This window comes from Armigeres subalbatus, chromosome 2 (assembly GCF_024139115.2).
Source record: "Armigeres subalbatus isolate Guangzhou_Male chromosome 2, GZ_Asu_2, whole genome shotgun sequence".
Lineage (NCBI taxonomy): Eukaryota > Metazoa > Arthropoda > Insecta > Diptera > Culicidae > Armigeres > Armigeres subalbatus.
This window is the reverse complement of record NC_085140.1, coordinates 46,714,296-46,726,785: the sequence shown is the minus strand read 5'-3', so window position 1 is coordinate 46,726,785 and position 12,490 is coordinate 46,714,296. Positions and strand designations below refer to the sequence as shown.

At 40.7% G+C, this 12,490-nt stretch overlaps 1 protein-coding gene across 16 annotated transcripts in view; it reads right to left on the bottom strand.

Moving 5' to 3' along the window:
- LOC134218529 (coronin-1C-like) overlaps positions 1-12,490 on the bottom strand; it is a 197,675-nt gene that overhangs the window by 20,023 nt on the left and 165,162 nt on the right. For 6 of the 16 annotated variants that reach the window (XM_062697642.1, XM_062697653.1, XM_062697650.1 and 3 more), the window contains one exon: positions 8,372-8,648. In XM_062697642.1, coding sequence (XP_062553626.1) covers positions 8,372-8,386 — 15 coding nt within the window. In that variant the 5' untranslated portion in view covers positions 8,387-8,648. Of the gene's footprint in view, positions 1-8,371; positions 8,649-8,898; positions 9,422-12,490 lie in introns of all 16 variants that reach the window. The other 10 variants (XM_062697649.1, XM_062697643.1, XM_062697641.1 and 7 more) reach the window with 4 other exon arrangements.

Here is a 12,490-nt window from a genome sequence, read left to right as displayed (position 1 = left end):
TTTGCTATCGAAAACAAAACCCTACGCTCCTTATTTATTAAATTTCCACCCAAAACTAAATCTTTGCGAAGCCTCAACCGTTATGTAAATCCGCATCAAATCCGCGAGCAAAAATCGCGAAATCCTCGTAGTCGTAACAATCCTGCGCTTTATATAAGCGTTGCCTAAACGTATGCCCAAGCTTCGCTGTGTGGTCTGTCTATGTGTCTCTCGATCCCGAAGTCCATGGTTCGAACCCACTCTGCCTTTCATAAGACGGCCTTGTAGCAATTTTTCAAGCTTTATATATTTTGCTTACATAGATTTACATTTGATTTGGTTGATGATAATGGTAGGTACAAATGATTTTTATTTTGAACTTTTTTTACAAACGGTGGTGCGAAAATAGTGACTTTACTGACCATTTTCCAAAAAATAGTGACTTTAGTGACTTTTGCATGCAAATAGTGACTTTTTAGTGACTAGGCTCAAAATAGTGACCAAGTCACTAAAAAGTGACTTGCTACCAGCCCTGCAGGTAGTCTACGAACTGCATAGAGTCAATGTCTGTGGATCAACCTTCGTAATGGAGGCAGTTAACGAAGAATAAGCAAGTTGTGTGATTCCTTCTTGGTTTTTGTTAGTATTTCTAGTAGTTCTTGTTGTTGTTATGGATTACAGGTAGTTTGCAAAGTCCATATAGTTAAGCTCGCCTGATCAACCTCCGTTAAAAAGGCAGTTAGTTAACAATAAACAAGTTGAACAGGTGAAAACACCCACAGTTCAACGTGGGTGCCAGTCTGGAGGTGGCCGAATTCCGGTGCGTTAAACCACTCCTACAACGCGTGGCTGGGATAGCCCTGTAACGTTTTTCCTCGGTAAAAGTCACACCTTTCACCCCTCGACAGAGGTGAAGAAAAGCATCGAGCATCATACGGACACCGCATGCTGCGCCTCTGGTGGCAAAAATAGAAAATACCCTCTATACCAAGCTACTGGCAGCTGTAATCGCTTCACCGGTTGCCTACTTGCCAGTGCAACGTGCTCACCACGCCACACCAAGCAAATACCACGAACCACCAACCAAGCGTCTCCTTTGGAGAACGGTGCCTACACCACATGATCTCAACCTACTCGCGGATTAGGCGAGAGCACCATGGACCTCTGCGACACTCGATCGGTTGGATGTATGGTGCCCGCTGGTTGAAGTCCATTCCGCAGCGATAGGTTGCTACCCCCAAATCTACAACGCCATCTACCGAATTACCACCGCCATTGGCAAACGGAACCTTCACAGTCTATCATCACAGCTGCCGTCGTTGAACCTATCAACAGCCCGCACACCAGGTCAGATCTGAACATTTTTTAATCGATGAGCTCGGAGAACTCGATGTAAAACGAGTGACGTCATAGGGCCCTAGAATAAATTAGAATACACAAATATGTAAATATGTCCCTAGTCCCAAATTGTTTAAATTAATTTGGTTTTCGCTTTCACTCAGGGTGGTTGGGAATTGTGAAACCCAATTCATTTCATCCTGCATTATTTAGATTTACGGAATTTCTACATTCTGTAGATTTACGGAAATTCTGTTGGCCTGTTGGTAACGCTGAATTTGACGACTGTTAGAGCCCTATTTACCCGCCCAAACGAGTGTCTCAAGCCGGGCCTCTATTGAAAAGCAACAGCAGTCTCTTCTAAAAACGAGTACCGCTTAAACTGCTGCTGTTAAGTGCATAACGCTTTCGTTTCAAGGTCTCTGGTTCCGTGTGTAGACCAGACGCTTTATTCCAGGGATTTCTTGGATGACTATGAACATATTCAATGAACGCATCCTATGTATCCCTAAACACAGGTGGTTCCCAGTTCATTGCAGGTAATAACCTGCTAGAGTCTCTAGCGGGGCTGAACGACAGCCAAGTTCAGGGGACTGAGTCATGGATCGACGTGACCTTCTGCGGCGCGGGATGGACGGATGAGCCTAAATGGAAGGTTCATGAAAGGTATACTGCCAGTGACAATCAAGAAGTGCGTTTTATGATCAATTACAACCCTAATACAGCGGTTCTCAACCTGGGGTACATGTACCTTTGGAGGTACTTTCGCTGTACTCAGGGGGTACCTCGGACAAAAATACGTAATGGCGGACACCCAACCAGCGGTTGTTAGATTTTCCAACAATTCTATAAGAATAAGAATAAGAATCTACCAAAACCTGTGTAAGAACTGGGCATATGGGAAATTGTTAGATTCTTATACAAATATTGTATAAGAATCTAACAATTTTGTAAGCTTTTTTTACATTTTCTGAACAAGAGATACAAGTTTTGGAAGATTCTTATACAAAATTATTAGAAAATCAAACAACCGCCGGTTGGGTGGATGTATTACAATTCCAATCAAAATTTGTTGATTAAGTTTTGATAAATATGTATTTTTATGTTTCAAAACTTTGTCTTGTACATAATATTCATGGCAATCAGTAAATCAAAGCCAATTGAATCATGCCATTGGGTCTCCAATTAGCTTTGCATGCAAAGGCATATCATTGCCAATCTGGAGATGGCGAGTTCGATTTTCGGTCCGGTCTAGGATGTTTTCGGGTGGGAAACATTCTCGACTCCCTGGGCATAGCGTACCCATTGTACTTGCCACACATGATCAGGGATCGTAATGCTCACTCAATCTCAGGAGCACATAATTTTCCCTCACGAAAGTTTTCGGGGAGAAATCGCTTTTCGGGAAAGAAAAACAGCCTGGAGAGTGATAACAATTTTTCGCTCACTTCGATTGCCGCTAAACGTTGGTTTGCTCTTTTTCTTTCATATTCGAGTCTTTTCGTGGCATCATCAATGCAAATGGTAGTAGTTTATGTGGAACAAATATCTTAACGCTTTCATACAGATAGCGTGGTGGTGTGGCTAAAGTAAGCGCATCCCCACAGCTATTATTGTTACTATTCTGGGTTCGAATCCCGGCGCGGCTATACAATTTTGTAATTGTTCTGCGATAATTATCGCGAAAAGTGAGTGAGAGGTGAAAGTAATGAAACAAAAAAGGATTTTTATCTTATAGGCAAGATTTTCGTTCATCTTCCAATGCTAATTCTAGAGAAAAGATTGATGGGTGAAAGATGATCCTCAACATAAACAACGAAACAAGATTTTCCCTTGGCCCGAAAAACGCTTGCTTTGGTCTCATTGAAACGAAAAGTCGGAACCCTGCACATGATACATACTCATACAATGGCGGGCAAAGGAAGCTTTCAATTAATAACTGAGGAAATGCTTATAGAATACTTATTCGAAAAGCGGCCAAGTGCCGGTTGGAATGTAAAGCCAGTAGAAGAAGAAGATGAATCCTGCCATCCGTAGCCAGCAATTCCAGCATAGTGTATGAAGGGCTGCGGGAAAAAAGATCAAAAGTATCAAAGGACAAAAGGCTTGAAAGCCTTCTTTCAAGAGGCTCGTATTTCCTCCTTAAAAAAAGGCTCGGAAGCCTCCTTCCAAGAGGCTCGGAAGCCTCCTTTCAAGTGGCCCGGATTCCTCCTTTCAAGTGGCCCGGATTCCTCCTTTCAAGAGGCTCGGACACCTCCTTTCAAGAGGCCCGGAAGCCTCCTTTCAAGAGGCTCGGAAGCATCCTTTCAAGAGGCCCGGAAGCCTCCTTTCAAGATGCTCGGAAACCTCCTTTCAAGAGGCCTGGAAGCCTCCTTTCAAGTGGCTCGGAAGCATCCTTTCAAGAGGCTCGGAAGCCTCCTTTCAAGAGGCTCGGATTCCACCTTTCAAAAGGCTCGGAAGCCTCCTTTTAAGAGGCCCGGAAGCCTCCTTTCAAGAGGCCCGGAAGCCTCCTTTCAAGAGGCTCGGAAGCATCCTTTCAAGAGGCTCGGAAGCCTCCTTTCAAGAGGCTCGTATTCCTCCTTTCAAGAGGCTCGTATTCCTCCTTTCAAGAGGCTCGGAAGCCTCCATTCTAGAGGCTCGGAAGCCTCCTTTCAAGAGGCTCGGAAGCCTTCTTTCAAGAGGCCCGGATTCCTCCTTCCAAGAGGCCCAGATTCCTCCTTTCAAGAGGCCCGGAAGCCTCCTTTCAAGGGCTCGGAAACCTGCTTTCAAGAGGCTCGGAAGCATCCCTTCAAGGGGCTCAGAACCTTCCTGTCAAGAGGCCCGGAAGCCTCATTTCAAGAGGTCCGGAAGCCTCCTTTCAAGAGGCTCGGAAACCTCCTTTCAAGAGGCCCGGAAGCCTCCTTTCAAGAGGCTCGGAAACCTCCTTTCAAGGGGCTCGGAAACCTCCTTTCAAGAGGCCCGGAAGCCTCCTTTTAAGTGGCTCGGATGCCGCCTTTTGAGAGGATCGGAAACCTTTGTGCAAGAAGCTCAGAAGCCCCTTTTCCTGAAGCGTGGCAGCCTACTTAAAGAGGGTCGGAATTTGAATTGGAAAGGTTCACGGAATAATGAAATTTTTAGCCAACTGTATGGCGATAGCCATATATGCCATTTGTTTTTCAGGTCAATTTTTCATATATCCCGAGTTATATGAGTTAAGCTTATTTTTATTTACAGCAAAAAAGGGGTACCTCAATTAATGCAAAAGTTCGAAGGGGTACCTCTCAAGAAAAAGGTTGAGAACCGATGCCCTAATAGAGCCATAAGGCGGGGAAGTACAGCTGATCCAGGTTGGCAAATCTAACAGTTCCACCGGGAAAACAATCAATTAAGAAAGGTCAAAAATAGCACTTTAAGAAGTTGGATTTAACTTTTTCCATCAATTTACATATATTGCATTCATTCATATACATCGCAGGCAAAAAAATATTTTTTTCATTTCGCGTTTTTCTTCTTAAGGTCACTCCTGACGGAATTCAAGATTAAAAGTGCTCGCGTTTTCGGGGGCACACCACTCGATACGGAAGCAACGCACAACTGTCATTTTTATTATTTCACGCATGCTGCGACGCAGCAAAGCTAAATCAACAAAAATGACAGTTGTGCGCCGCTTCTGAATCGAGTGATGTGCCCCCCGATCGGAAGTCAATGTCTAAAAGGTCCAATTTTAAATGACCAACAATAATACTGAATTCCCTGTCGAATGCAACTTGTTGCGTGTAAATCGGTCAACGCTTAGTTCCAAAAAGCGCATATACAATGTTTAGATGCGCCAAAAAAATAAATAAATAATAAAACTTATCATTACAATAAATTATGACTGAATAATTCTAAAAAAATGCATAAAAACTGCATAAAAATACGTTTGTTGATAAACTCAGTGATATTGAACGATTTTTCAATAAAAAGAGGGTGCCCATAACCGAACCAATAAAGGTGTGAATTAGCAGAGTTTCAGGAAAGTGATGGCGAACAATTACGGGCTTTATTAACTGTCGATAAAAAGTTTATCGCGAATGATGTCCAACAGATCGGCGGGCTAATAGCTCAATGTGTTTGAAAATGTTTGCCACCTACCCTCTTCACAAAACTGGTTAACGCCTACCTTAGCCAATGTGGAGTCCAAGTAGTACGGATTTTCACGACAAACGGGTAAGATTTTGGAACATTGCTCTTCATGCTTCGATGCCATTTTTCACAGTTGGCAATTATGGGATGTTGCTTAAATAAAGATGTTTATAAGAGTACACAAAACCATTTTTCACACGAGGAATGCGTGGCCTCGAATAAGGTATACACCCAGGTTTTTTTTTACACGGTTTGGTTTTAGTCGTTTAAGACCTTCAGCGTCAATGAAACAATGAGTTAACCCCACGAAAAAATTCACAAAAAATCAAAGAAAAATTAGGTGGTATTTAAAAAGCTGTGAAAGTTCGGGTTAATCGAGAAATTAATGAATTCCAACCGTGTAAAAAAAAACCTGGGTGTAATTTATTTTATGAGTAGAATCATATCGATCATATTTGAGTTACCACATTTCAAAAATTTAATTTTGGGACGAAGATGTGTACATATAAATATGTAGTTTGTCAAAATTTCAATAAGAATGTAGCTTCTTTATTAACTTCTTTATTTAAAACTTTATTAGATTTTATTGTGTATCTCAATGTAAAACGTACTTGAAAATTTAAACATTCCTCAACAAGCATGGGGCTTTTACGCGAATATGGGCAGTATAGAGCACTGGCGGAGCCAGCTATTGTTTTTTGGTGGGACACCACTAAGCGCAAGAACAATAGCCTTCGAGCACAATGGTGTGATTGCATCGCGTGGTGCCCCACCTCTGTCTCCGCCAGTGGTATAGACCTCTACTTTTAATTTAAATGGTCGCTCCTTGAACACTTTTTCCAAATACTTATTAAACACATCTTGGCAATTTAAATAGAAGTGCTGCATAAATGGTCCGATTAACACCCTGTATTTCGAAAGTTCGGCATAAACCAATTTCAGGGTGAAGTTATGGAAACAAGCTCAGAACTCTGATGTATAGAATAAGAATCTAATCTATACAGCTTTCTTGTCTCTTATGGGAACACATTTATTAAAAGTAAGCACTCATGGGAATGGGAACTCACAAACACTAATAATCATAATCTGATATACTCAAGGGTACTCACGGGCACTGAGGGGCAGTCACTGGCAATTTCAGGAAGTGATGTGCAAAAATATTCAATTTTGAATGAAAATGGGCGTTAAAAGCTAATCATGGGCAGTCGCAGACACATATGTCACACATAACATAATGGAAACATAATAATAATAAAAAGCTATAACGGGATAGCCCTACGATTGACTATACGAACTGTAAACGTATGACTACGTACTCAGATAAGTTGAACCCGTTATTTCTAAAATGGAACTCAACAAAAAAATCACAAGACAGACTATTATATTGATATTCAACTGAAACCAACTATTAACCATTTGATTACTTACTTAGCGTTGAAACATTCGCTAAAAAATTAAAAAAGGATTTTATGTTAAATTTAAATGAACCGAATATTCTGATAGAGGCGATTGAAATCATGCGATAATTGACTGCTTGTGGTAAAAAATTGTACCTGGAAATGGAACACAAATCAATAGTTTACTATAGAAAATTATTTGGTACCAATGTTGATTCTGAATCTTAAATAAATTTGCAATCATTGATGACAACGGCATGAAAATTCGTAGAAAAATAATCGACTTATTAGCCTCCAAGACCTATCATATTTCTGTGACAGTCTCATTTTTCCAAATTATGACATATGTCCCAATATATACATATCCAATACAAAGACGTAGTCCTACGTCAAAACGCCATAATTACATCTCATGACCATTCACAGAACATTATAGATACTTCTAGAGACGTGCTACTGAACATTTATGGGTATTCGTGGAGTGCAACATTTTCAATTTTATTACTAAAAACATCTTATATCATTTGTCGGTACTCATGAGTACACAAGGTCACTCATAGGAACTCACGGTAATTGTTTGGCACTTTCAAGAGCTCGTTGGCACTTATTGGAAATTATTGGCATTCAGAAGCACTCATGTGTTCTAATCGATACAGTCGTTGGTAACCCGAGTAGCACAGTTTAGGTCGATTTGGTTGCAGAAACTCATATATGACTGGATTTGGTCGTTCATGGGTCACAGTAACTTATTTATGACAAGCGTGCTGCTTGGGAAATCTACACCATGAGCACTCACGGCCACTAATAGGTACTCATGGCCACTGTCGTGGAGATTAGTTTGTTGTAATGTGCTTTTATGAACATTCACAAGGTAAAAAATGCCTTATATCGAGTTACATCGAGGTATGACTATTCAAACTGACAGCCCGAGCAATTTGAATCATTGCTGATTTTACTCTAACACCCGTAAAGCTAGGCATAGATATATCGACGTTGTTGCCAACCATGTGGGTATGTTTGTTACTTTTTGAATCGTTGATAAATTCAAACTCAATTGCGTGGATGAAAATAGGGCTTCTTGGAAAGTATTCTTGGCGGTGACTTGATAATGATCAATCATTTTGTTCAACTGTAACCGTTGTGCTTACTCGAAAACTTAGATGTTTCTATTTGTTACATACGAAACAAGAAAAAAACAGTATTAAGCTTCAGCTGCCATAAAAATGAAACGCTTCATTTATATTACGTCATTGAAAAGTTTCAGCGATTGTTATATTTTTGAACTTCACTAAAAGAATGTGAAACGGCCGTTTCAGAGGTTTGCGCCGAAGCGCAATAGCCTTTCGCACAAATAGTCATTCTCCCTACACAGGAATTTGCTATTCTTAATCTACTCATATTGTATTCAAAACAAATATCTTCACAAACGACAACAAATCACCGCCCACTCTCTGCAGATTCTAATCAATTAATTGCTTTTGAATCAGGCTGCCAACTCATGGCGCTATTGTATACAAACACCCGTCCAGTAAGAGAAACACTTCATAAGTTACCTGTGAATTGGTCATACTGTCGTTGTCTCCGTCGTTATCGCTGTCGCCTGCCACGTGCTGTTCCGGATCGCTCAGGCTCAATCCACAGGCACCACCACCTCCGCCGCCAGCTTCCAGTAGAGCTTTCCACTTCCCGGCAAATTCGTTACGGACTGCTTCAAACTTCAGGAGCGGGAATCACACAACAAACAAACACAACGGTATCACATTCAATAATATGTTGGACAGTAAATGAAATGTGTATTTGGCTATCTATAGATAGTGAGTGCCTGGCAAACTGAAAATTTAAAACAAGCAAATAATTTAAGGGGAATAATTCACAAAACTATATTTTCTCTTCATCTGTTGAACACTTTTACTAAACAGTACCACATGCCTTCAAACTTTCTCAAACATTGGAGGATTTATTGAGGTTCTAAAACAGTTTTGTAAACCATATTATTGTTTATAAAACCGTTGTATAACCGAAATTGACACAGAAGTATGAACACATCTACAGGACATCTAAGGGAACAACGTTAGTTCACATGGGACCGCACGTTGGATTCAATCCCACGATCAAAGAACCCGCTAGCGCATTAAATCCACAGTGTCCGAACATAACAGATAATTACTGGCAACGGCACGAGTTTCGCGGTTAATTTTACGCATCAAGTTCGCGATGCTTTCTTCTCAACTGGAGCTCAAGACACAATTAACCACACTTTTGACGTGTCGCTTGCCGGGTGCCGTACTTTTCGCGTCACCACTGTTGGCTATCTGATGTACATTTCGGTGATTGATGATACGCGGCAACCGGCGCGGCGGCACTACTCGACCGTCATTTAGTCAGTCACTCCGATGTATGTTCGAAAGGTGTGATTCATGTTTACCGACGAGTCGAATCAGTGTCTGGAAGTTGCGCTCACCGCGGATTAACCGAATTGGTTCGGTAACTTTGGGTTTCAGGTTGTTTACGGTAGTGTCGCTTTATTCGTGCGATTCTTCTTTAATAACAAATTAAATTTGATGAAAAGGAGTTTAAACGATCAAAACGGGAACATAAATAATCTGAAAGAAAAAGAAAATGAAAAAAATATAAGTAAATAAAATATGGAAAGAAAATAAAAGCTAAAACAAAGTAAAACATAATAAATGTAATTTCAACACGTTATAAAACAAATTATAAATAATTTGACACGATGCAACACACGATGCAGTGCAATTCTCAAAAGTTGCGATTTGATCATTTTACAGATCATCATGACATTATGACAACAGAATTATTTATGGCTCTATTTGATAACTACAACCAACGGGTTCACAGTAAATTATAATCAGCGTAGTCGATTTTCGCAAGTAGGTGCAATAAACGACTGCCACTCAGTCATTAAGAAATAAACCGTGTTGGCTGAAGATGAAATTTTATTTTGATCATTGTTAGCTGATTAGGTGGCTTGATTGAAAGTGCTTGCAGGAACTGTAGATTGATTAGTTTAAAACTGATGAAAGATGAACTAGATCACAATTGTATTTATGTAACGCATTGAATACTCATTTTTGTTACAATATCACCAAAACATGCTTCATGTATGGAAACTGTTCCATTTTAAATCCCACTGTCAAAAATTTAATCTCATCTCAGAAGACCATAATTTCATCGGTTCTTTTTGCTACGAAGATTTTTCTCGTTACTTAAAAAAACATAGACAGTGTTGATCCGATTTTGTCTACCCCCGTTTTTATCACGTTTTCCGTTTTCGACCCGATTTTGCCACTCAAAAAAAATTGAAAATTCTAGTCGTTCACTGCAAACAACAATGATTTTCATGAAATAACTTTCTCCGCCTGTGGTTCCCACGATTTTCTTCAAAGATTTCAATAGGAAGGCATCATCTTTTTAAAAAATGATAGAACAAAAGTTATATGGCATAGCTAATATTAATGGAAAACTAAAAAATGTTTTTTATTGTAATTTTTTTTGTTAAATATCTTGGTTGTGCATATGCACAGCACATGTTTCGAAATGGACAAATTGATATGAAATTTGCGAAAAAGAATCCACGTGTCTTGGAAGGACTCGAATCCTCAAGCTCCTACTCTCTAGATAGGCGTGATAATCCCTACACAACAAGACCACTTAAAGGTCCCGTTTGCGGAAAAGCCATCAGAATCCGAGTACCAACCTCCTTTTTTGCAAATTGAATATCTTTCGGATGCTTGATTTGCCCAATCTTCACATGTGCTTAACTGTTGTATATTCACAGTAAAGCGAGCTCACATTGTTTATTAGCGAGAATATCACACACTACAGGGTGTCTGCAAATTATCCGTACTGATTTTGATAGTTTGCTCAAAAACAGACAATAATGGACTGAATCGGTAGCTATATGGGCATAACAACTCAGTAGGCTGTTACAGATGTATATTCTGCAGGGTTTCGACTTTTTTCGTTTCAATGAGACCAAAGCAAGCGTTTTTTGGGCCTAGGGAGAATCTTTTTTCTTTGTTTATGTTGAGGATTATCTTTCACCCATCAATCTTTCTATCGCAGGACAATTACAAAATTGTATGGCCGCGCCGGGATTCGAACCCAGAATAGTAACAATAATAGCTGTGGGGATGCGCTTACTCTAGCCACACCACCACGTTATCTGTATGAAAGCGTTAAGTTATTTGGTCCACATAAGCTACTATCATTTGCATTTATGGTGCCACGATTTTTTCACCTTTTCATCTCGAATATGAAAGAAAAAGAACAAACCAACGTTTGGCAGCAATCGAAGTGAGCGAAAATGGTTATCACTCTCCAGGCTGTTTTTTCTTTCCCGAAAAACGATTTCTCCCCGAAAATTTTGGTGAGGGAGCATCCTGTGCTCCTGAGATTGAGTGAGCATTACGAACCCTGAATTCTGAGAACACTGAGCGTCATTTCATGTATAAAAAAATCTTTGTGAATACTTTTTTTCCGGTTTTCCGAACAAATTTGAAGTAGGAATTGCCTTCCTACTCATCCGATTTGGATTGAATTTATCATTCGGTATGGTCTGGGGTCGCATATGCTCCTGGGATTATCGGAATTGATCGCCGTGCCGTGGAAGAGGCTTTTGCGCCTTTTAAGAGGGAGACAGCGATGATTGGACTCACGATCAATACCAGCAAAACGAAGTACATGGTCGCTGGCAATCAACGTGGGTTCATTAGTGGTGGTGGTAGCGAAATAGTGCTGGATGGTGAAAAATTTGAAGTGGTAGAAGAATTTGTGTATCTTGGAACATTAGTGACGTGCGATAATGATGTTACCCGCGAGGTAAAAGGCGTATTGCATCTGCAAATAGGGCTTATTACGGACTACGTAACCAGCTTAAGTCCCGTAGTCTGCAAACGAAAACAAAACTCGCGCTGTATACTACTCTGATTCTCCCGGTGGCTGTATACGGCCATGAGACATGGACGTTAAAGGAGGCTAATCGGAGAGCTCTCGGAGTGTTTGAGCGTAAGGTACTGCGGAGCGGACAATACTCGGCGGTAAACAGGATAACGGTATCTGGCGGCGTCGCATGAATCACGAATTGTACCAGATGTATGAAAGACTGGATATTATTAAGCTTATACAACACGGCAGACTACGGTGGGCTGATCACGTTGTTCGTATGCCCGAAGAACGTCAAGCGAAGACAATATTTAGTAGAGAACCCGGAAGAGGCCGCAGGCTTCGTGGAAGGCCGCGTACACGATGGCTTTTTGCAGTTGAAGAGAACCCGAGGGCGCTCAATGTTCAGGGCGACTGGAAGCGATTGGCCCAGGATCGAGTCCAGTGGAGAAGGATACTCCATTCGGCGTAGGTTCATCGAAGAGCTGTAGCCCATCAAGTATCAAGTAAGTAAGCTGTGCATATCCATGGCCAAGATATTTAACAAAAAAATGATTTTCGTACGGCCGAGTTGCCGAATAATATGAAATTAATTGTAAATCAATAGTTACATTATTGTTTTCAATAGTTTAACCATTTCAGGACGGATGGGTCATATCCAGCTTTTTGCGCACCGTAATGGCGGCTCTGTAGGTTTTAAAGTGTATCCGTCCCTGTACTTCTTTGACATCTGGCTTGGGTTTGACATTCCGTTTTCCTCCTGTTCC